At 44.8% G+C, this 24,593-nt stretch overlaps 2 protein-coding genes across 7 annotated transcripts in view; one reads left to right on the top strand and one right to left on the bottom strand.

Annotated features, from left to right (window-relative positions):
* The window catches only part of LOC149342794 (uncharacterized), a 38,927-nt gene extending 26,447 nt beyond the window's left edge, over positions 1 to 12,480 (top strand). For 4 of the 6 annotated variants that reach the window (XM_089545253.1, XM_089545256.1, XM_089545257.1 and 1 more), the window contains exons 15-20: positions 1,136 to 1,317; positions 4,848 to 4,901; positions 6,732 to 6,814; positions 7,085 to 7,167; positions 7,856 to 7,971; positions 10,179 to 12,480. In XM_089545253.1, coding sequence (XP_089401379.1) covers positions 1,136 to 1,317; positions 4,848 to 4,901; positions 6,732 to 6,814; positions 7,085 to 7,167; positions 7,856 to 7,971; positions 10,179 to 10,189 — 529 coding nt within the window. In that variant the 3' untranslated portion in view covers positions 10,190 to 12,480. The remainder of the gene's footprint in view (positions 1 to 1,135; positions 1,318 to 4,847; positions 4,902 to 6,731; positions 6,815 to 7,084; positions 7,168 to 7,855; positions 7,972 to 10,178) is intronic. The other 2 variants (XM_089545255.1, XM_089545254.1) reach the window with 2 other exon arrangements.
* Positions 12,481 to 14,182: 1,702 nt separating this feature from the next.
* On the bottom strand, positions 14,183 to 23,082 carry LOC149342793 (uncharacterized). Its single transcript, XM_089545251.1, has 4 exons — positions 20,186 to 23,082; positions 18,458 to 18,950; positions 17,679 to 17,764; positions 14,183 to 16,918 (listed from the first exon to the last, which is right to left on the bottom strand). The coding sequence occupies exons 2-4, from the start codon at positions 18,895 to 18,897 to the stop codon at positions 16,698 to 16,700; spliced, it is 747 nt and encodes a 248-aa protein (XP_089401377.1). The 5' UTR covers positions 18,898 to 18,950; positions 20,186 to 23,082; the 3' UTR covers positions 14,183 to 16,697.
* Between the last annotated feature and the right edge of the window lie 1,511 nt (positions 23,083 to 24,593).

Below are 24,593 nucleotides of genomic sequence, written 5' to 3'. Positions count from 1 at the left end.
TTTTGAAAATGAAGTAAAACAGTGTTTAGCACTTGGTTTTTGCATTGTACCTCATTTTTGAATAATTCGAAAATGAGGTACGATGCAAAAACCAAGTGCTAAACACTGTTTTACTTCATTTTCAAAATTATTCTAAAATTCTCTGAATTCAAGTATTTCCTGGGCAAATTTCAAAATAGCGAGGTTCTGCTGTCACTTTTTATTATTATTTCTCATGTGAGGGAGCCAAGCATTACTGTGTTCAACAGTAGTTGCATGCCTGTCTCTCTGCACTCTTTCTGCATTAGCTTGGCCTTTTTTTTTCTCTGCCACTGTTGCTGTTGCCACCTGTCATTCCTGAGGTCCCTCTTCCCTTCTTTCTCTCTCCCTCTATTTTTTTTTTTTTTGCTGATGCTCATGGAACATCACGCATCTTAAGGGGAGACGAGGGTCTTAAAACTAACTTTTTTATTTATGGCTAGGATCTCATGAAATTTTTCAGACAGATGCATTTTTCTCTTCTGATTCCAATTACGTAATCATAACTGAGCAGGTGGTCTTAAATTTACAAAGTCTAGAATGTAATGAGGTAATTTCTTACGCAGCTTTAATGAACTTTCTCACTGCATTTTGTTGCTTTTATTTACATGAATTGATAGCCAAAGAGTTCCCATACCCGGTGACATTCTTCGTTTTTCTCTAAAGGTATGTCATCCTGATATACTATGTTGAGAGTAAAAAGTCTCAGTATTTGACACTGCAACTCGTGAAGCTAATTGTGAATTGCTATTTATACGTGGTCTAAACAAAAAAAGTAAGAATGTCATCGGGTATGGGAATTCGCTGGCTATCAATTCATGTAATTAAAAGCAACAAAATGCAGTGAGAAGGTTCATTAAAGCTGCGTAAGAAATTACCTAATTACACTCTATAATTTAAGATAACTTTTGATCTTAGACCACTAGCTCAATTATGACTACATTTCTGAAATCAGAAGAGAAAAACACGTATGTGTGCAAAATTTCATGAAATTCTAGCCACAAATAAAAAGGTCAGTTTTGAGACCCTCATCACCCCTTAAGTCCTGGTACGAGTGGGAACCTTGTGTGAAGGAGGCTGTTGAGCCTGCATTGATGATTTCTTTCTTTTCTGGTAGGTATGCTTTCGTCACACTGACATCAGCGGAAGGCTTCAACAGAGCCCTACAAGAGATGCAGGGCTTCATGTTTCAAGACCACAAGCTCTTCATTGGCTTGCCAGCTGCTAAGGATGTTGGTGCCGCCCCCCAGCCTCACAGTTCACCAAGGACCCCCACCCCTTGTGGTGGTGGTGGTGACGGTACGTGCCATAACATAGACATCTTTGGAACCCTTGTGTGTGGGGCTGGTGCATACGGTGTCCCTAATTTAATTTTTACCACCCTCATTGTATAGGTGTAATACAGCAACAAAACAGTTGAACACTGGCTAATACCCGTGCCACACGGACAGATTTAATGCCATTAAGTGCTTACTGCCTAAGTTTTAATGGCATTCGTGCGGTGCCACACGCATAAATTTAATGGCATTAGCCTTACTGCCATTCGCGACGTACTGAGTTCGCCACAACTCATTCGCCCGTGCAATGTGTACTCTCGTTCCCATTCCACACGCAGAAAAGCATGCAGCTTTGTCAGTTACAACTGCCTAGCCCACTATAAAATGGTTAATTCTTAACTTTCAGCCAGATGAGGCACCTAAACCGCATTTTCGATGCGAAGAGCACCATTTTAACCAGCCTTATTGACTGGTACTCTCAACTTATGTGCTGACATGCGAGTTTATGGCTATTTTTTCGACTTGTAAAGCAGGAACAGCCGTATTCTCTGGAAAATCGTTTTTACATTACATTTGAACATCATTCCCGATATATTCTGCTCATTAGGAATGTTTATATTAAGATGAAACTTTTGACTACCTTGCAAGCGTTATCGTCATCGTCACTTTCGATAATGGCATTAAAAGTGGACGTGTAGCACCAACTCCGAAAATAATGGCATTAACAAACTTAAGGCCTTAAGCATTTACTGCCATTTCTTGTGCGCGTGTGGCACGGGTATAAGATGACAGAAGAGGCAGTCATTTTTGGTGTAGGGACATGCCTTCTACCTTGGGGCTATACCTTGGACTATTTTAACCAACTGTTAAAACTTTGCAGCTTTGCTGCCAACTAAACTTGCCTTTATGTCAGAAACAAATATCTCGCTCTCATGAAACATAACTGAATTGAAAAGGTGACAAGATGCTCGATGAAGTCATTGATTCCTGCTTCTGTAGCATGTTTGCACTAGAAACAAAAATGCTGTGGTTTCTGCACACGATTCCTACACATGCGGGAGCATGGCTTGTGCACGAAAATGGAAAGGAAAAGGCAGCACTTTGGCACAGTTCCGTGCTTTGTGTTGCCATCTAGATGACCAACTTGTGCTGCTTTGGATCGGACAGACTCGGTCAGCTATCTGCATTTTATGCGCAAGCAACAATGAGTGTGACTCCAAAGTGTTCAGACAGTTTGGTTACTGTATCGACTTATGCTATGGCACTAGCAGTACACACCAAGAATTTCTCACTTGCGATGCGATCTTGTTGTTCAGCTCTTACAACTAGTCCATGTGCACTTTGCTTGCATAACTTTTGTACTTGTACTATTGCAGCATGAAATCGAAGCGACCGTAAGTATTAACCCTGCGGATGTGCTGTATGTAACTCGATTTCTTTTTTTCTCACTGCTAAAGACAGCTACAGTGACCTTCACTGCAAGACTCGCAAGCTGCTAGCAGAAGCAAACTTTTCAATGACCTTGGGGTCGCACAGCTTGAGGCTGTTGAAAGAGTTGTGTAGTAGGGAAGGGAAAGGAAAGAAGGGCAAATGGGCGCAGGACTGGGCAGCATTAAAGGTGCACTGAAGAGGAATCTGAACTCGTCTTTTTGCTGCGGGAACTCAATCTACACGTTCCGAGCATTCTTAGAAACTGCGACTTATTGTCCTGTGTGGCCGATTTCCCTAATTAAATCGAATTAACGCCCGGCTCTTGCCTTTTTTTTTTAATTCTCCCTCGTACGGTGGGCGGAGTCGACCAACTCGGGGAGTGCCTTTCAGCCAGCTCGTGGAGGCTTTGCTTTCGCTTCATTTTGTTTATTAGGTTTCCGCGAATAAATAGTTTCATTTGCAGATAATATAACCGCAAAATAAGCCCGCAGAAATAAAAATACACGCAGACTATTTGCTTCTACGGACTACTACGTATTACTCCGCCGATGGCAGAGCGGCAAGCCGCCACGGGACTGGGTGAAAGGCACTCCCCGCGTTGGTCGACTCCGCCCACCGTACGAGGGAGAATTAAAAAACGAAAAGGCGGGAGCCGGGCGTTAATTCGATTTAATTAGGGAAATCGGCCACTCAGGGCAATAAATCGAGGTTTCTAAGAATGCTCGGAACATGTAGATTGAGTTCCCGCGGCAAAAAGACGAGTTCAGATTCCTCTTCAGTGCACCTTTAAACACGAGGCAGTGGTGGTACGGCGCTGGACGCTGCTGCATGGGAGAGGGCATGCATTAATGCATTTGGAGGCTTTGCTAAGCTTGATGATGTTGCTCACATTTTCTAAGTGTTGCAGATAAGACCGACATATCTATTGCTTCCGTTTTTTTTGTGCATTGTCACCGTTTTTTTTCATGCTTCTGGCTGTAGTTATCTTGAACAGGCTGAAATTACGTGTGCGCGTATGTGTGCGTGCAGCCCTAGGCTCCCCTCCCCTTGCGTTATATTCATTGTCGCGTTATATACATGTAAATGCAATGATAATATTGTCGTTCACGCAAGAATTTGTAGCTTTTTCTGGCCTATCCCCTTCCTAGCCTTCTCAAAAAGGAGCATGTCTTTCTGAGGAATGTTGAAAAATCGTCGTCTAACCAATTAGTACAATTATTAATGTGAGAGCATTTCCCGTTCAATGGAGAACGCAGCGTATTTGGTGCTGTCGCCTGTGTGCGCGGAAAAGCCGGATTGGTAGAAAGGATCGTGACATCACATCTGGAGCTGTGCAGTGAAAAATGATTAAAAAATTATAAAACTGATGATTGGAAGTTCACAACATGACTCAGACATCATTAGGACATGCAAGTGTATAAAGTAGATGATTTGCATTGAAAAGAAAATAGGGGTAATTAGTTGGGAATCAAACCCCTGATCGTTTGGTCGCTAGTCAGACACACTACCCTTAGGCCTCGCAAGCACATTCGTATGGCTGGGTTCTGTGTACGTGGTGTGGTCTTCCGCATAGTACGGAAATAGTATCTGTGTCTGCACGGGTAAGAGAAGCCGCTGACGGGGCACATTGACTAGGTATTTCCTTACCGTGCAAAAATGGTGAATTTTGGTGTTTCGAAATATAAATTGTTTCTTCGGGATGTGCTAAATGCATTGTGCATTGTAGTACATCGAACTTTAGCTGATTGATTATCCTTCTTAATGAAAAAGACGCCAGAGTTGTGTGTACAAAACTTCTAGAGAATTTATTGGTTAATTATGTTGGTGACACAAAAAAAGAATAAAAGTGAAATGAAAATAAGCCGCTGCACTGAGCCAGAAATTGATCGAAAAAAAATTAAAGTATACAAAACAATGCACATACTCTTAGCGACCATTCTTGCGTTCTTGAGTTGTGTACTTAGTGCACTGCATTTTCCGTGTCCTTTCAAGTTAGGCAATATGACTTTGTGCCACTAGAGAAAGCGGCTGCGTGAGGTCATGAAGTGGAGGTAGATGTGGGATGTGCTGCACATTACACTTGTTCTGAGTTCTATTCTTTGTTCTTTTTTTTTTTTATACCAGAGCCTGCAGTTCCTCCTTCTTCTTCTGCTCCCCCATTCAAGAAGGAAAGAGGTATTGTGTTAAGCTGCATGTAAATTCAAGTCTACTGGTACGCACGCTACCTATATTCCTTCTCAGTAGCACCTTGCAGCTCTACCAAAGCTGCAGTAAGTGCAGAGGCGACGTTCTAACGCTGCAGAATGTAATACCAGTTAAAATGGGCATATGGGACTGCTCAAGCTAAAAATATAGCATGCTTCCTAGTGCACATATGCCAAACACGTGAGCGTACGGTAAGTATGTTCGCGTTACATACATGGTTTCTCACGTTTAGTGTGCGTGGCTTTTGCATACACTAAAATATTGTTTCCAAAATGGCAGCACCCTTTGAAACCAGACCCCTCGCCTCAGACTGTATTCGTGGCTGTTACTGCCATTTTCAGTATTTCACTGGCCATAAATGGGCACCGGGCTTTCGCTTCGTCTCATCTCACCTAAACAAAATATATGAGCGACAAATTTGCTTTGTTTTTTATTTATAGTGACGATATTGCCACTTTTAAGCTTGAAGAGCATCAGTTTGTCAACAAGAATGTTTTTCATTCTAACAACTGGATGGCGCCTCTAGGTTGAGTGTATCGTTGCATCTTCGTTTGAATGCGCTGAACTAAATGTGCGCATGTGTGCTTTATACAGTGTACATTTAGCATGCCATATCTGCTGCACTCTTCATAGTCGATGTAGTTGTTCCTTCATAAGGATTGTCCTAGTAGACCATTTGTCGGAAGATATGTAGCCAAAGGCAACGATAGCAGCAGAGATTGTTTTCGATTTGAGGATGCAGCAGCCAGGGTTTGCTGTAGCTATATGGTTAGAGCAGTTACTTTGCCTTGTGCATGTGAGGTGCTCGTTTCACTGATGAAGCTGCCCTATCATCTTTTATGCATATTAATGCCTACATTTGATTGTATTATGCACAGAATCCGCACAATACAGGCCTACATGTACACCACGAGCAGACGACACGCAAACGACGAAGCTTGGAGGAACGTTTACTGCGTTCTCCTGACTGGCTGAGGCAGTCTCTACTTTCCGTATTGCTGCTAGAAACTTATGAGAGAGAGTGTACACACAAACTTTGGATGCTGTCCCTGCCCAACATTGTAGGGGCCGCCTATCCAATGCGTACATATGGAAGTGTCCCCATGCAATACCACTAATATTGAATACTATCCTACACCTACCTACTCTAAATGTGCGCCCTACTTTTTGGTAGTATTTTTTTTTTAGGAGTGTTAGCTCTTACTCATCATGTTTCGAGATTTCGTAGGGTCTGCTACCACCTTGAGATCACAGCACCATCTGTGGCAGCAACTACTCATCACGTTTTGAGATTTCGTGGGGTCTGCTACCACCTTGAGATCACAGCGCCATCTATGGCAGCAACTAGAAAGCAGCACTGCTGACATTGAGACTTGTAGCGCCATCTACACTAGCATTGTAGAAACAACCACCTGCCGCATGCCAATGATGGCATCACGGTCCAGTATGGTGAATTCTAGTAAACCAAACGGCTAACGCTCCTTGCTTCATCGTCTTCCAGATGGTGGCGGCCTTTTTTCCCATTTATAACAAAAGAACTGCCAGACTTTCTGCTCCCCCTCCCACCCTTTTACATTTTGGGTGGAGGAATAACAGCAATAGCTCTACCTCCTTGGGAATAGGGACATGTGCACAATGTTATTTTTCTCATTGCAGTTGTATTGAGGGTCTTTTATTTAGTGGTGTACTTGCCATTAAAGAAGGGTGGGAGTTTTTTTGTGTGCATGTGGGTGCCTTTGGGATGGGGCCTGCTCTGTTCTGTTTCATTTAATTATAGCACTGACTCTTTGTTCATTTCAGCATTCTTTGCAGGTCCTAGCAAACCGTCAGAGTCATCACCAGTGGTGCTTTGTATTGCAAACTTTCCACCTGAAACAAAAATGGTATGTGCATTGTCCTTCTGAGAAAGCTTTGGTGTCATGAGAAACATCAAGTACTGCATTCGATGGTGTTATGTTTTATCTGTCTAATTCATTCTTATTTGTGTTGCATTTTACGTGGCTTGACGTGTCCTTATAGTCAAGTGACAATTTAGTCTTTAAAAGAAAAGAGTTACATTTCGTCGTTCATATAAAAAGGTCAAAGCGCGATGAGCAGCCCTCATTTTCTCAGTTTAGACTTTCGTGTTACTGAGTTTCTGTTTTTCATTACAGGCCGATGTTGTAGAGCTCTTCTCCAGCTGGGACCCCCTTGAAGTCGTCATGGGGAAAAGCGACTCATCAGGGCAGCGGCCCTAGTAAGTAATTTTAATGTGGAACAACAATGAGAACATGTGGAGGGTAATTATGAATCTGAAAAAGAAGGAGAAAAGAAAGCTGGGACAAGGCTCTCTCTGGCTTCAAAATCCTTGTGCTTCTGACCGGTCTAGTGAAAATCAAGAATGAGGATTAACGCGAAAATTGCATTTATTTGATAATTTTGCCGATAACCTTCACAATGACAGTCATCAATAGGCGCAACTGCCAATTTTGAAGCAAAGAGGTGTACATTATGTTGTGAAAAGTCATTTGTGTGGATTTGTAGACAGTCATTTGTGTGGTTTTGTAGACAGTCATTTGTGTGGTTTTACAGAACCTCTGCATGACTGTCACCAACAGTTATTTGGAACATGGAAGTCGAAGTCATTGATGGGTCTTATTCGTAATATCGGGGTGGTTGGGATTTCTACAGTGAGTTCTTTCTTTGCTTTCTGGGTACTTCTTTTTTTGGTTCTGTTTCTTTGCACCGTGACCTGTGTGGTTTGGGGGTCGTTGCTGTTCATCGTAGAGTGAGCATTATTTGCGGCCTGCTTTGTTGCCGTCATCGTAGCTTAAGTAAGTGACAGCTATGACTTTCGCATGTTATAGGACGTATCCTCCTGTGGCTTTATGCTGTGTCTTCCTGCTGTGCTAGATGACCACAGGTGTGTTTTTTTTGCTTTCCAGCCCACATGCTTATGTGACTCTGGCAAACAGAGACATGGCGGAGGAAGCAGTGCTGGACCTTAACGAAACTTACTACCGCGGCCGATTCATCATAGTTCTTCCTGTCCCTGAAAAATGTAAGGTGGCATTTTTGAAGCCTCGCCCATGTCCTCCCAATTGCGGTGTCTGGCTTCTGTAATAGGGCCTGCGGGAAGAGTAGGACTCCCCGCAATCTATGATTGCGAAGGGGAGAGTGACGAATTCCACATATATGGGCATGTAGGCCAAACGTAGGCATAGTGATGGCAAAGAGCAGCTCAGGCCACTGATGGGGCCCATTAATGCTATCGCATCATACCCTTGCGACTCTGGCAAACAGAGACATGCGTGAAGAGCAGCCCAGGCGGCTGACAGGGCCCGTTAATGCTATCGCATCATACCCTTAAAGGTGCACTGAAGAGGAATCTGAACTTGTATTTTTGCCACGGGAACTCGATCTATACGTTCCGAGCTTTCTTAGAAACTTCGATTTATTGCCCTGTGTGGCCGATTTCCCTAATTAAATCGAATTAACGTCCGGCTCCCGCCTTTTTTTTTAAATTCTCCCCCGTACGATGGGCGGAGTCGACCAACGCGTGGAGTGCCTTTCACCCAGCCCCGTGGCGGCTTGCCGCTCTGCCATCGGCGGAGTAATACGTAGTAATCCGTAGTAGCAAATAGTCCGCACGTATTTTTATTTCTGCGGGCTTATTTTGCGGCTATATTATCTGCGAATGAAACTATTTATTCATGGAAACCTAAAAAAGAAAATAAAGCGAAAGCAAAGCCTCCACGGAGCTGGCTGAAAGGCACTTCACGCGTTGGCCGACTCCGCCCACTGTACGGGGGAGAATTAAAAAATAAAGGCGGGAGCCGGACGTTAATTCGATTTAATTAGGGAAATCGACCACACAGGGCAATAAGTCGCAGTTTCTAAGAATGCTAGGAACGTGTAGATCTAGTTCCCGCGGCAAAAAGACAAGTTCAGAATCTTCTTCAGTGCACCTTTAAGTGTCCCCTCAAGCTTTAATCACGTGGATTTAGTATTTGCCATGATGCCATTAATATGCTATGTATCACGGATTTGTGTGCGACTATTGTTGTCTTGTGCTCGCTAAGGAAACCAATCGGCTTGTAATAATTTGAACTCAAGACAGCTAATGCCTCTCATTAACGAGGCATCAAGGACAGCGCCATCCAAATGTTGTTCTTGGTAAAAATTATTCTCTTCCTGCATATGTTAATTACTGTTCTTCATTTATAGATGCGTTTATACCTGAGAAAATTGCAGTTGAAAATCTTTTCGCCGCTCATTTCAAACTCGTGATGTCTGCACCAAAACGGACTCTGTGATTGGTCACCATTTTGAAGTGAGCGGCAGTGCAGTCTAGCCTCAGGGGTCTGTACTCCGAAAACTGCCAAGATATCATCGCACTTTTTTTAGAAGACAGCCAGTGATAGCGATAGCTGTATTTAATCTTGTGATCTTTTGTAGCCTACGAAACCTCCATTTTCAGTTGAAGCAGCATCTTTGTGATTAGATTATTGATGCAAGTTAGTTTAAATTTGTCCTCGTTATCCCTTTAATTCAAATGACTTGCTTAACTTCGACACCAATATTAACTAACTGAAATGCACTGTTGAGTAATGTAGACCTGTACTGTGGGGCTTCTTCGCTTAAAAGCAACCAAATGTAGGCATTGATGTGCATAAAAGATGATATGGCAGCTTTGTCAGTGAAACGTGGGAGGAGCACCTGACACACACAAGGCAAAGCAGCCACTCTAACTGTATAGCTATAGCAAGCCATGGCCGCTGCAGCATCAAATCCAAAACAATCTCTGCTGCATTGTTACCTTTGGCCACATATGTTGGAGGAATGGTCTACTAATATTCCGGGAAAATCCTTATGAAGGAACGGCTACATCGGCTGTGAAGAGTGCAACAGTGTTAGAATATGGCATGCCAGAAGAACATCGTGAATTACTGTGAGGTGCCACTAATTGGAGCTAATTATATATGCCTTGTGTTTATGTCGTTTATGTGATAAATTGTAGTTTTGTACGTTATTTGATTTCTGATGTACGAAGTTCAAGGATAAATTGCAGGTCTCTGGAGTTACAATTATTTACGGTCGACTGTAGCAAAACCTGTATGTCACTTATGATAGCTGCTGTGTTTCCGATTATTTGAACGCTACTTGTTTTCTTTTTAATTTTACTTGAATTTTTCTGTGGCCTTGTTTTCATTCGTTAATTCATTCATTCGTTCTTTTTCTTCTTCTTCTTTTTTTTTTTTTTTCCAGGCAGAAAGTGATTCAGGACTGCTACACCACCAAAGTCTGCGTTCTTATCATCCCCTCAGCATCAGGCCATATCAGCGAAGTACTGCTGTCAAAATCTCATTTCTACGTTTCCGCCCCAGTGCTTGATGTTGTGAGTGCGTGCAAAGACATTCCAGCTTCCTTGTTGATTGTGTTCTGCCATTGTTACCTCTTGCCCGACTGCAAAGTCATAAGTTGACTGTTTGTGTTTCGCACTCTGCTTGTTGCTGAAGAAGAGGCTGCAGAGTTCGGTTTGTTACTTCACTTTTGTTGTGCAGGTGCACAGGGTTTTTTTACATTTATGTTGCCTCGTGTGCCAGTTGGTCACACACTACATTGGCAAGAGGTTGGCGAATGGCGTGGACAGAGGCACAAGAGCACTAGTCCTGTCTTTTTGTGTTCTTGTTTGTGCCTTTATGAGGGGCCCCCATTACTCCACAGACTTTCCCTCTTTCTTTTTTTTTTTTCTTCATGAGCAGGGCAGTGCTTTTGCACGCTAACTGCGGCTTATATTTGGCAGCTGTCGGAAGTTTAGGGTAGTTGACCTGAACCTTAGTTTAATACTGCGGGGCCATTTTCTTTGGTGTTGAAGTTGTTTTCAAGATAAACAAAAAAAAAAGGTAAGAGAATAGCAGCGAATCTTTAGAAAGCGTTGCCAGCAGTTCTCTGCCAAAGTCCACTATTTCACGAGTGGCTGATCACCTATAGTCAAGTGGTATCACGGGCAAAATTTTTACTGTCAGTGTGTCTTGTGTATGCCACTTGCATCATGTGTAGCAGCCTTCACTTGCGGAGGACAAAGGCTGCGACAACCATTTTCACATTAATTGGTGGTAGTCTTTAGGATTAGTCTTGTTTCTATAATTGCAACAGTCTTTGTTGGAAGGTTAGAAAGTGCTTCTTGAAAGGTTAATGAGCAGGAGCAGTGGTGGTGCTGTAGCTCTGCCACATATATGGCATAAAACCCCTGTTCCTTTTGTATCTTTCATGCCCTGTAGGCACCTGTCAACAGCCATTTTTCCAACGTCGCCATGTGCACATCGCATAGTGTAGTGTGCATTTGTGCTCTTGCTGAATGTGAGCATCAGGCAGTTTCCTGTTTTTGGAAGTTTTGTGTGAGAACAAAGAGGAAAAGCTATCCTTTAACATGGCCGCCCTTGTAAACAGGGTGGCCTAATGTGCAACCTTCTTCCATATATGGTGCAGTTACCTGTTCAACACTTTTGAAGGAGGGGGCTAGTAGCTAAACCTGGCTGGTAATATTTGCCAAGACAACTCAGGTAGGATGTTTGTGGGCATTCAGTTTTAAGTACAGAATGACTCGTTGACAAGTTTTTTTTAAATATATTTCTTGTTCTGAAAATGTCATGTTGCTGGGTAATTGACCCTGAGCAGAAAAATGGAAGTACAGTTCTTAGCTTCTTATGGAGAAGCAATGCAAATAGCGTGACACTGATAATAAAAAGGCATTAGATGCTGACCTTGTTAGGACTGTGAAGAAACAGAAAGGGAATCCAACTTCTGATGGTTAGCTACATTGCTGTGGGATATGTTCAACTTAAGTTGTATGTATACACAGTAGACTGTCTACTTACATTTCTCGTCACTTGATTTGAATTTTTGACCACTATGTTGTCATATGTGTTCTGCTGAATCAGTATTTGTTTTCTGTCAAGCAGGAGGTAAAGGAACAGCAAAATCAGTTGCAAAGAGTGTATAGCTCATTTTTAAAAAATTGTTTGAAATGTATCATTGTCTCTAACAAGACAAATGTTATTCATACACTTCGAACATGGGCATGGATCGATGTCGTTCGGTCTCATTTGAGTTGCAGCCATGTTTCGCTACATATGTGATACTCAAAATAGCCATAACAAGTTGTATAGAGTGCTGAATTAATGCGCATTCTTGAACAACAGCAACAAAAGAAACTTGTTTCCAAGACCAGAACTTCCACTCAAGACAAGGTAGACTGAGGAGGCCAAGCAAGCAAAGTGCACGAAATATTATATTCACTTTGTATGTACAAGCAGTTGGTCCCATGACCAACGCTGCGGGCAGTGCGAAGTTTTTGTACTTGGCAACGGATGTGTCAAAGCGGCACCAAAAAGAGTGCAGAGAAGACTGCATTTGTGTACACGTGCATCACCCATATTTCATGCGTGGTACATTGAGGCTGTAACAGAACATCCTTGCATCTTTTTTTTTTTGCACGTTTTTTTTTTTCTTTCACTGCTCTGACTTATGTTGTTCATACCTCAAAATAAAATACTTTGCAAGCGAACAGAGTCGCTTCTATACAGGGCACAAATGTGATATGACTATTATCGCTTTGCAACAACAGCAGCACTACTAACAGGCACACTCGACATGGCAACAAGCCAGCCTCTTGTAAAGGCGTGCAACCACAATATATAATTTGCAACAAATGTACGGCTGCCTTGAGGCAGTATAATAGACCCAAAAGGCAAGAGGTATGGACATGCAGTAGTGACCCATCTTTTAACAACACTGACATAGCTGCGGAGCTCACATGGTTGTGCATGCCACCTAACAGAATATGCACTGCTGATCTGCTAATGGAGACCCGCATGAATGTTGCCCTTGCCTGACCCAAAGCACAGATTGCATGCGAACTGCTAAAGAAAGAAAAATGGGATGGAATCGGAATAGAATCGTGGTGTTATACCACCCCTGCATTGCATTTCGGTCGGAACCAAGTTTGTAATGGGGTACTTGCCTGGTTGTTTCAAACAAATTGCAACCTGACACTGTGTGCAAGTGGCCATTATCAGTATGTGCAATATATCATATGAAATTGCTGTAATGCGATTATTAGCAGCGCTAAGCCCTGTCAGAAGGCAAAATGGGGAAGGCAACAGATGCTTTGCAGTCAGACTGGGGCAGAGGGCTCTTCACTTGTTGGGTTATGAAATTCTACACTCCCTGCATGGCACAGTAAACGACACAACTATTATTTGTTTTGAAAAATTAGGCAAGTACCGCAGCCAAATATGATATGCAAGACCATCTATTCTATACTCAGTTTCATACATCAGGTGTTGGGAAAGGTGTGAAAGTAGTCCACGTGAAAAAATAAAGGGGGACGTGTTGCTCCGCGCTTGTTTTGTGGCCGATTGGTCAGAGACACGAAATAGCGTGTCGTCAGCAGTAAGAGCGCATTTAATTATGCTCATGACAAATGCAATGTGTAATAGATATACAGGCAAAGCATTTACTATTTCTCGCTCACCACAAGAAACTCACTACTTTTTGATCTTCGAAGAAGGCCGCGCAAACAAGAGCGCTAGCTTTGACAGCGTTGCACCTGAGGTGTGGACGGAGTTTAGTGAATTCTACTGTTATGTAAAATTTGTGCGCAAGCAAGTCACGTCAAAGAGGGGGGTGGGGAGAAACGACAACACCTGTCTCCATTAGCAGTGCAACAGTCAGTATGTATACAAGACACTTGTTTTTCAACTGCATCCACATTTTTGTTCAAGGGGGGAGACACTGGTCTTGAAAAGAAAATTTTACTAATCTAGTCATAGCTATGAAATTTTCAGGGCACATGTATTTTTGTGCGCTGATTCTAGATATGTCATTTAATTTCATGTAAAACAATTCCTTGTGCACTTTTTATGCAAGTATTTTGCGGAGAGTTTTGAAGAAAATTTGCTGCAGGAAACTCGCTGAAATGTATGCCATTGAGTTCTCTTGACACCAAGGAATACAATAAGGGTAAAATTATCATCCTGGCTCTCATAGAACTTGAGTAATAGGGTACTGAAGCTGCCACTTCAGAAACAGGAATACACACTTTCCTTCTCATTTCTGAAGCGACAACTTCAAAACCCTATAACTTGAGTTTTATGATAGGCAGGAAGGCAATTTCACCCTTATTGCATTCCTTGGTGTCAAGAGAACCCAATGGCATACATTTCAGTGAGTTTCCCGCAGCAAATTTTCTTCAAACTCTCCGCAAAATACTGGCATAAAAAGTGCATAAGTGCTCAAGAAATTGTTTTACATGAAATTAAATGACATATTTAGAATCAGCACACAAAAATACATATTCCCTGAAGATTTCGTAACTGTGACTTCATTAATAAAAATTTCTTTTTCAAGACCAGTGTCCCCCCTTAAACAGCTGCTGCAGAGATAATTATCTCTGTCCAGATATGGTTGTTCTCAGTGCTTCCCACTGCGAAAATCTGGATGTAATGCAGTGAGTAGTCAAAAAGTCTGATATGTCAGGCTGTCTAAGGTGCAGCCGGAACTGCACAGAACTTTTGCTCAATGAGTAGGCACCCTTCCAGTACTGCACCTAACTGGCTGATATATGCTGCAAATGTAAGGCTTCTGCGCTCGCAAGTCAACCAACAATGGCACAATACATCACATCCCATGAGTACTTTCATCTCATGAACAGTTTCCAACTTGTGAATGTCAAGACAGCACTCCAGTGACATTAGCTGGGTTTGTCACCGGCAATCACTTGAGTGGCACAGTTACTTGCATAACTGTAATGGAGTCAGTTTCATAAATTTCAAAAAATGTGCAACAAATTCACTACTTAGCAGTCATGCTTCATCACACAACAAATGAGAGTTGATGAACTTCATAAGCAGCAACTATGAAGGTGAACCTTATGTATTGTGATGACAGAATCGGTGATTTTCTATTTTCTGCTCTGAGAATTTTTTCAGTTTTGGTTTTCCACCCCACAGTGCACATTTTGGTCTAGTACCAGAGGGGCTGCAATTCGATAATTCAGCATGTGTTCATTAATATCAGCATTTACATCTTGTATTTACTGTTCTTACAACATGCAAACTACTCAATGATCTCTTGTCCTTTGACACATAAGTACTATGTCTTGCACAGTATTTCACTCACCCTGTTTCAGCTGCTTGCTTCTGCAAGCTTCCCTGTGTAGAACAACTACAGCTATACAGGCCTGGAAGGATGCTAGATGTGTAAGCAAAGCAATTCAGTACATGCTCCTCCCACTATGATGGCATTGTATGTGATTGGCTGCAAGACAAGTTATTGTATAGGCCTTCTTCAGCTTATTTCTTCCGTAAAGGCCAGCCAAATTGGGGGGGAAAAGGGGAGGGACAGAACAATACAACAGACAGCTGGTACTGCTGTTTTTTCTTGATTGTTGCATACTTCTGGTTTCACAGTTTAGTGGCATAGCTAAGATTTTAGGCATGTGTAGCTCAGGCGGCGTAACTTTTTTTTTTTGTAAATTACCAATGGAGTGGGCAGAGTACACTGCCTAGTTTTAAAGGGACAGTAAAAATTTTTTTCTGCTAAACTGCAATCTGAGCAAGTTGGCATAATTTCATTTGTGCTTGTTATGACAACTTCACATCGCGCATTTGCTTCTAAAATGAAGTTTAGTACTTCTGGTCTCTTTCAGCACATCTTTTGTGAGTTTTAATTTAATTAAGTCATTTGTATTTGCCCTGCTCTCTAAGCGGTTGGCGATTTCATTCATGACATCATTATATCATTTTTCACCAAGAAATGAAATCAAGACTGCTTAAGAAAAGGGATACTTTGGTTTCTTTTTCATACCAACAGGCTCTTTTAAGTGATAGTGTTAACTATTTTTAAAATATATATATATATATATATATATATATCGAAAAATAATACACTAAAATAACCTTTGTGTGTCAACTGCATGTGAGACACTACACATCATGCACTAGTTCATGTAACGCTTGGCTTTGGTTGCCAGCATTATCGGATGTCTTCTCCACATTTGCGTTTTATGAATAAATTATCAATAAAATTCAGTGTCCCTTTCAACTGCAAGGTCATTTTGGCATTCAACAACCTAACAATAGTGCTGCTTGTTGTGCTCAATCTTCTTTGAAAAAGCTCATTCCTGTATGCACATGGCATATTTCCATCTAGGCCGGTCTCCTCACAGAAGGGTGTCTGAAGATGACTCAGAAGTTTCTAGCCACAGCCCTTTTGAGGATAAAAGGATAAAAGTTCTTGGTGAATTGCTGTCTGGGGGGAACTTGCTCAATGCAGTTTAATACAGAAGATGTTGCAGCTCCAACTACCTTAAAGTATGGCAGAGAGGTTAGAACAAATTACTTAAAATAAATAAATGTGTTTCACTGCAAAGAAGTGAAATGAGCCTAGAGTAGCATGCAATGCTTTCGTGGTCAAGTACTTGGTAGCTTAAAGATGAAAAAAAAAAAAATTTTCATGTAACATTGTCTATCTCAGCCATGGTAGGTCTATGCAGTGCTGCTAGGGCTGCGTCGTGTATAATGCCTGTAAAGGCTGACGCTCATTTTCTATGGGAGAGGCCTGTACAGATTAGCTTCCCTTATCACATGCTAACAAGCTTCCAGGCAGCCACACACATCACCGTCTGAAGCAGTGTTCACCGGTGACGATGGATCTTCTTCCCGCTTATTTCCATCCCATATGGTGGTCACTGCCGCCGCGGAGTGTCTCACATGGCCACATTCACACCAGCGTTGACAGCTCAAGGGTGTGGGTCAAGTCCGGCTGTACACCCAACGCTCGGCTCTCGACCAGTTCTCGAGTGGCACAGGTCTTCTCCCATTGCCAGAGGTAGACGTTATGGACGGAAGCCACACCACAGAAGACGATGCCCAGTCCAATCACAACACTGGTCACAATGGCTGGCAGCTCGTGGAAGTGGATGAATGTGAAGAGGATTACTCCTGGAAGACAAAGCATATTTTTCAGTAGGCTATCTTTAAGGTGGTGCTTGTGGGGAGTAAACATCTCATAGTCTGAATTAAGATTAAGCCACGTTCATTTAGGAAATCTGTTTAGTTTCTTATCTGCAAAGTGGAGGAGTTTTCAAGCATAGTATATGTGAAGGCAGCAAGTTCATAGGGTTTTCTTGCTTCTCTGACCATTAGTCGGGAAGCTCCTATGAACAGTACATCAGAGAATGTTCTTTTGCATAAGGTTCCAGGAGGTTCTTTTGCATTAGGCAGCCTAGGAAGTAAAGCAAAGTTGGAAAGGTGATGACTGTGGCAACATGAAGCGGAATGGCTGCAAGACCAAGAATGGCCAAGTTCATTAACAGCATCGATGGCAAGTACCTGGCAACGTGCATAATTTTCCATTTGAAACCTACCAGCACTACTGATATGAGCACTTTAAACCACTAAATCTCCAATTTCAGTCACCAGGTACTGCTACAAAAAAAAAAAAAAAAATACCGCACAACATGATCAGCACTTCAATAGCACACAGAGAAGCTCACTAGGTTTTGAAACTGAACAAATGCTGGTCAAGAAAGTCTGTAAAGGCCTGTTATGTGTGCTTCCTTGTCCCTTGTTTGCACAGTTTCAAAATGGGATGTGAAATGACTCCCAACTTTGAAAACTTTGCATGGTAACTGTTTTCTGCTGAAAACAACTGGGTGCGTTATTGTTCACGTGCACGAGAATTGTACCAAGGTTTACCTACCTGTGAAAAAGACTGGTATTGACAAGAAGAAGCCAGCAATAGCCAGCACACGAGTATGTGAACTCCTCTTGATGAACATGTTTGTCCTGCAGTTAGAAGTAACAAAATGGTGATAAATAGGCAGCTGGACAAAAGCATTGAAGTTGCATGGCACTGTCTTAGATGGGAATGAACAAGCCATCAGTTCCGATAACGATTTTTCTGTGTAGTAGTGTTCTTGTGTACTGAGACTCCATTTCTGAGCTATTGACAATGTGAGACAGTCATAGCTGTCTTCTTGTGTTTTAAGCACAGTAACCACTGCATTCTCCATCGAACTATTATTGCAGTTTCAGGTTAGCTGGCATAGAGCGGTGTATAGCTGCTTATTACTTGATATTCCAATAGCTGGGCACGTTTCTAAATCATTTGAAAACAGCAAAGCAAGGATATTGTTCCCCGGGGACGACATTAGCCCCAAAACTTTGACATGAGACCCAAGCTTGGGTTATGGTAACCTGTGGTATTTTTGCAAGCGAGAAACCTCCGAGCAGTCACTGCACTCTTTAACAAATGTGGCAGAGTACGTTTTTGAATATCACTGAGGCTCACTGACAGCATTTTCATAACTTTCAAGGGAAAATTGAGTCAAGCTCAAGGAGGAATGAAGGAAATTGACGATGGGGCACTTGTGCTTGCACGCACTGTTTTTCAGCTCAGTCACCTGAGCAATATCTGCACATTGTACCACAGCAAGGTTGATGTGATCATGAGGGCAACCAATGTGGAGGTGTGCCGACCTGTCGAGTCCGTTCGGCGTGCGGAGCAGCTTGACACCGAGCAGGAACTGGATGCAACAGACGAAGAGGCAGCACAGGTTGAGCGAGATGGTGAGCGTGCTCATGGCCACGGCCACCTGGTAGAGGGCCAGGTGCTCCTCCGGGCTGTTGCTCGAGTTCTGCGGACCCGCGCTGGCCACGCGTTGCAGAAAGAAGAGCGCGAGGAAGGCCATGAGCAGCGAGAGGAGGCACAGCAGTGCCAGCGAGCCCAGTAGTTGGTGCACGGCTAGGCGCGACGCAGACGCCAGTTGCAGGCGCCTGCGTGCGTCGGCCACGAGCAGCGGCGTGCCTCCGCCCGGGGCCGAGTGCTTGCTGAGCGAGCTGACGTTCAGCAGCTGCCGGCTGGACATCTTGAGCGTTGGCGGCGTGGCGGACGCCTCGAGGCTCGCCGAGCTCGACATCACGGCGCCGCCCGGGAGGTCCCGGCCATGGCCCAGGGCTCAAGGCCGGAATCCTGCGCAGGGCACAGGCGGCTTGCACACACGCACACCGGTCAGCCGGCCGCCGCCGCTGCCTGCGCAGCCTCGGTCGGCGGGTCAACGGCTCCCGCGGAATGCGTCGGCCGTCACGCCAGAGGGCAGAACGGCGCTCGCCGTACACGGCTCTTGATCGGCCGCCCGGCGTGACGGGCCCTCCAAGCTGCACGCTCTTCGCGGTGCTAAACTCGGGGCGCACACTGGCCGAAGCTCCCACCCGTGGCTGTTCTTTTTTTTCGCAGGGCTTTGCGAACAGGCGATGCGCGCCTGACCTGTGTTTACGCTTTTCTAAATACGGACTTCCCGAAAGGACGATTTGTTTACCTTGGCGATCGGTGCAGCAGCTCTCTCTCGCCTGATCGACCAACCGGCTCGCCGTCGGTTGTTCCCAGCGTCCGTTCGAGCGGAAATGGAACGGCGCCGGAAAGACGCTGCGCGAGTCCATCTATGCGCGGAGTATGTAGAGTACACGGTGTTCAGCGAACCGTACAGGTAGTACAGGTATGCTGCCAGCCAGCCGACCGCCACACGATCAGGGGGCTTAAAGGGAACCGTCGTGATGCGCTGGAGTACGCACTAGTTGTGCGGTTCCGGATGCATACCGGACATCAGATTGCGTGAATATCATCTGTTACGCTCCAGCTGTACTCGCGGGCATCGAAATGTGTGTCAAGATGCTGAGGTAAACGTTACGCACATGAAGTTCCCAGTTAGTACCAAACACGTTAAGATGACGGTACACTCGGCTGGTGTTGACAAGCTTATCTTTAAATGGGCGCGATATTGAAGAGCAAACAAAGTGCCAAAGATGCGCGCCTCGCGCCCAGCTCAACTTTTCTTCGGTTACAGCGTCCCGATACGTGAACGCTGTACTGAACACAGGCGAAAAGCGCGCACCAAGACTGCAGCGTGGCCTCCGTCCTTCGTCGAAATCAACGGGCGCTCGGGCGCGACTACGACACTGACAACTGGCTGCAGCGGACGAGCGATGGCGATAACGTATTTTAGTGACGCAACGGCGCGTGGATTTCCTACGCGGACAGGCGCTGACGGCGAAGGACGTAGGCGGCGAGCGCTCCCCAGACTTCAGAATGAGCAGCGGCAACAGTACGCACTCTCACCCCAAAACAGTGGCGGCGGCATTTCAAAGGCGACCGTTGCACACACGTCCAAGCGTGGGCTCATGGCGGGCGCAGCGGCGGCGGCAACTCACCTGAGCGCAGCGCGGTGACCGTCGTCGTGTGCGTATCCCCAGCGGTGCGCTTCCGACGGTCACTGGACTGGTTCAATGAGTTCGAGTTTCGTGCATTCGTGGTCTACGCGACGTCGAGACAACGGCCACAGGCAGCCGTTGGGTTAGCGGGGGGCCGGAGGTGGGGGGGCCTCATCACAGCCCCACACGGGCCACTCGGTTCGATTGGAGCTCTTGAGGGGCCCGCCGTTGCGGGTGCCCTCTCTCTTTCCCGCCCTTACCTTTCTCCACTCCCCCCGCTAGCGACGGACTTTGGGAGCGGCCACCGCAGCGGCGGCCTTCAGAAATGTGGCGCTGCTGCGGCGGTTTGTTAACAGGGCCATGATTTTAGAGTTGAAATAACGCTACTTTTACTCTTTTGGTGTACCGCGTGGCATCGTTGGTAGAGTTGCCGTAGAATTATGCGTTCCATATTATTCGGAATATAATAGGAATGGTGATCCCCTGAAAGCTAACAAACGAGGAAGTGCCATCGGTTTATGATGCGAACGTGTATAGAAACTTGGATTGCGAAGAATTTATTAGCGCCTTACCGGCCTTCGAAACATCCCGGTTTAGTTACGGTTTTATTACACTTTCAGGGATAGACAGACGTCCTCCGTACAGTACAGAGCGCTGAAGTCTGCGCCACTGTGGTAGTTGTCTGAATAATCCTCACTGCATGACACTGCACTACATCGAGAATAAATTCCCTTGCACGCAAATGGAGCAGGTGACATCGTTGTCGTCGCAACTGTTGCTTAAAAGCTTTTCGGAGGCTTTTCAATAAAGAGTGCAGGAACAGAGACCCATCTCCACTGCCGCACTCACTTCGTAATCGCGTGAAACGTCGCAATAAAAAACAGTTGCAGAATCGGTTTGTTTTATTTCATGTGAAACTTTTACAAGCACAAGAACGTACCTACAATCGGTACTGTATGCATATGTTTCGCGCCTGCATATGTCCTTTAATTTTGTCTGGGCACACTTCCTTATTACCCCTTCGACACTCATCTGCTCAGTTATGCAAATACTCCGACGTGTCTTTAGCACGATTTCCAGCGAGTTGCCTTCATCTTCGCTCGCCATTAACCCATATGCGCGCGCCTTGCATATGCCATAAGCCTTTCAAGGCACCTTTGAAGTCGTTTAAATAGTTTATGTTTTCTAAAACCTAATTAAGTCCTTCTTGTGGTTTGGCTACTGTGCTGGAGGAATACATTTAACACAACTACAAAGGTAGGGCTCATTTTTCGATTGAATGCGCCGGTACATAGTTTGATATTCTTTCCCTCTGAACCTGTAAACATCATTGTCCCGATATACGAAAGCGTTTTTCGACACTCGATTTTACTCTTCACCACTGAAACCAATGCAATGGTAGAAATATCGCTGTCTTCAGTCTTCATGTCTGTGTTCGAATTTGTATAAAATGTTTCTACCGGCATTTTATTTTCTTTAAGCACAGATCTGGCATTTGATACGTTCATTGGTGCTGATGTTTTTTCGTGCAGTTACCCTTTTACTTGCTGCTGCTTTTCGCCTGATGGTCTGTAATTTCCCGTGCTGCTGTTGTCCTGAGCCTGAGTTTGCGTGGTGGTTAGTCACTCGCTTATTATTCCTACCATTCTTGCATGGACCCATTGACTGTCCAAAAGGCTAAGAACGGTTTTGTTCGTGCGTTTGCAGCCTCTACGCAATAATAAAGACTGAACTGAACTGAAGGCTAAACTTAGAACGCATTTGTTTTCATCGATCGCTTTTGAGTGTTCCCGCCCTGGGTTATTTAAAATTAAAAAAAATACCCTGTTGCGTTAACGTTTGGGTTTTCTCGAATTTAAAAATGTACATAAAGCCAGGCGCGTGCGCAGAACCAGGAACCGTGTTTCGGCATTGTTTAGGCATTTGCGTCTTTAATTACTCTGCGAAAAGATACATGTAAGCTGGGATACGTTCGACTGCACGTTATGATAGGTAGCATCGGCTTGAATTTTTCCCCAATGAACCTGTTAGGAAAGTGGTGTGGCGGCACGCTGCGCGTACTTAACCTTAACCTTGCCTTTTTTTTTGTGTGTGCGTGTTTCTAGTATTTTTCCTCCATCCGTTACTTACTTCGAAGTAGGCAAAGTGCAAAGACGCCCGCGTGCTGTGTGATGCCAGTCCGCGTCAAAGAAACGCAGGTGGTCGAAATCAGTCTGGAGCCCCTCCAAAACAACGTCCCTCATAGACCCTGCAGCTTTGGGACGTCAACGTACCCCACCACATCTTTCTTTTCCGTTCGTCACCGATAAATTGAAACGGCTGTTAGCGAAGAACGTTTTAAAACATTGGGATTAAGCGCGGTTTACACAGCCGACCAACGTTAAAAAACGTACCAGATGTGTTTACGAGATGTGGGGCGCCGTTTCACCGGTTTCACCTGCCACGGCCCGGATAGCCCATCTTTAGCGCCACATCAGAGTCCGCAATATCGGCGGAAGGGGGCAGGAGGGTTGGTTTAGTGTCTCGTGCTGTGGAACGCCCGAAATCTTGCCAGGGGATCGAGTTAGAAGCGAACTTACTCTGAATGGTCGTCGTGAGGTCGCTAGAGCAGTCGGCGTCATGCTATGAATAGCTCGGTACATGCAGCTGGCGGGGCGTACTGGAGATCGTCTACTTTGCGGGCGACAGGAAAGCCGGATATGTATTTTTTTAGTTTCTTGTTTTTCTCCCTCCCTCTCTTTGCCTTTCTCTTTTATTTCGCACGCAAGCGTGCCACTGACGAAGGATGCGAATGCTTGCATTACTTTTTTTCTTTCTTCATTGAAAGTTCTACTTTTGTCAGAGCGTTTATGTTCAATAGCCGGGCCTACACCCACAAAGCAAAACCATATGTTGGCCGATTTAACGTTTGAATTCCCTTGTTTGATGCTACCATGTGACATTCATAGATTTGCGTGACGCGAACGAATTGCCAAAAATCGGGTCATCGGTGAAATTTAATGCTGGAGAAAGGTAAGACGCAGTAGCTGTCTCGTTCCTCAATGGAAAATTCAGTTTTAATGCGTTTATAATCATTTGGGTAGGGTTAGGAGGTAGAGAAAGAGGGGGTGAGCTGCGCTATAACTGCCTCTTACTAGACCATGGCAAGACCGAAAGCTCAACCTTGCCGTGAGGTAAGATGAGATGAGAAGGAAGGGAGAAAAGAGCGCCTTGTAGTGGAAGGCTCCGGAACAATTTCGGCCGCGTGATCTTCAACACCGCACGGCACATGAGCGCCTTTTGCGTTCCGCCTCCATCGAAACGCGACCGCCATGGCCGGCATTTAACCCGCGTCCTCTAGCTCAGCAGCCATAACCGCGTAACCAGTGCCGTAACCACTGAGCCACCGCGGAAATCGGGGAATCGCATGAGCTGTAGGAGAAGCGCAAAGGTGACTCTCTACCCCTGGTCTGCACCTACATTTGTGTGTCGTGTTCGTGACTGTATGGAAGCAGAGTTTACCACTGTCGTAAAACCGGGCCATCCCTTATACAGCTGGCGGTGCTAAAGAAGGAAAAGGGGACTAGGACGGGAAGGGTCCTTGTTTTCTTTTTTTCCCAACTCCAGGGGATTATTGAAACGACATATCGAGCAGTGCGTGTTACATACCGCGCTGCAGCGATTATTGTGCCACAAGATCTGCACAAAACAAGGAGGCTTATTCGCGGCAGGTTTGAAAAAAAAAAAAACACGTGTGCGCACAAGACCCCCCCCCCCCCCCCCCCCCCCCCTCGGCGGACCTGCCCCTTCATTGTTAATAGTGCAGTGTTATGGCCATGAAGGTTTTTGATGATACTGGCGGCCAAGGACCCGTGATGTTGTTTCAAGAACTTTGAGGAAATCATTTCAGGTTCTTTTTCGCAGTGACAAAGACAGCTGTGTGGTATATTTTCTGTGGTTTAGAGACAACGGAAATTCCTTCGGAAATGCGTTGTTACACTGATGCTTCAGCGGCGCAGGGACTGCCTTCTTGTGCCGATGTTACACGTGAAAATAAAAGCTGCTGCTCAATAATGTTTTGTATACCTTGCAATTCCACCGTACTGAAATTATTGTTTTATAACCGTTCCGCATATTTGCGCTGCGTTTTGACCGTAGGGGCCTCGGAGAGGGCCGGAGGGGGTGGGGGGTGGGTAGTCGCTGCGGTGAAACTTGGTTCCCCCTAATAGAGAGCCCCGCGCACGCCTATGGTGAGTACAGTAACAGGCTATATGCAGTCTGCCTCGCCTTTCCGCCTTCCCTCTTATGAGACCCTCCCTCTCTCTTCACCAGAGGTGGTGTGTCTGGTGGGTCTGTGACGTGCACTGACATCGCACAGCATACAGAAAGGCGCTCGTGTGCTGTAAAATGTCAGTGTAGGTTAAAGGTC

This window comes from Amblyomma mixtum, chromosome 5 (genome assembly GCF_055824585.1).
Source record: "Amblyomma mixtum isolate Tamu chromosome 5, ASM5582458v1, whole genome shotgun sequence".
Taxonomy (NCBI): Eukaryota; Metazoa; Arthropoda; class Arachnida; order Ixodida; family Ixodidae; genus Amblyomma; species Amblyomma mixtum.
This window is presented reverse-complemented; position numbering and strand designations above follow the sequence as displayed.

Bases quoted from the DNA above. Each gene is read 5' to 3' on its own strand.
- LOC149342793 (XM_089545251.1), bottom strand. From the start codon at position 18,897: ATGTCGAGCTCGGCGAGCCTCGAGGCGTCCGCCACGCCGCCAACGCTC. The intron at 17,765-18,457 runs GTCGGCACACCT...TTCTAACTGCAG, and splicing joins ACGCCGAACGGACTCGACAG to GACAAACATGTTCATCAAGA. The intron at 16,919-17,678 runs GTAGGTAAACCT...TTTGTCTTCCAG, and splicing joins AATACCAGTCTTTTTCACAG to GAGTAATCCTCTTCACATTC.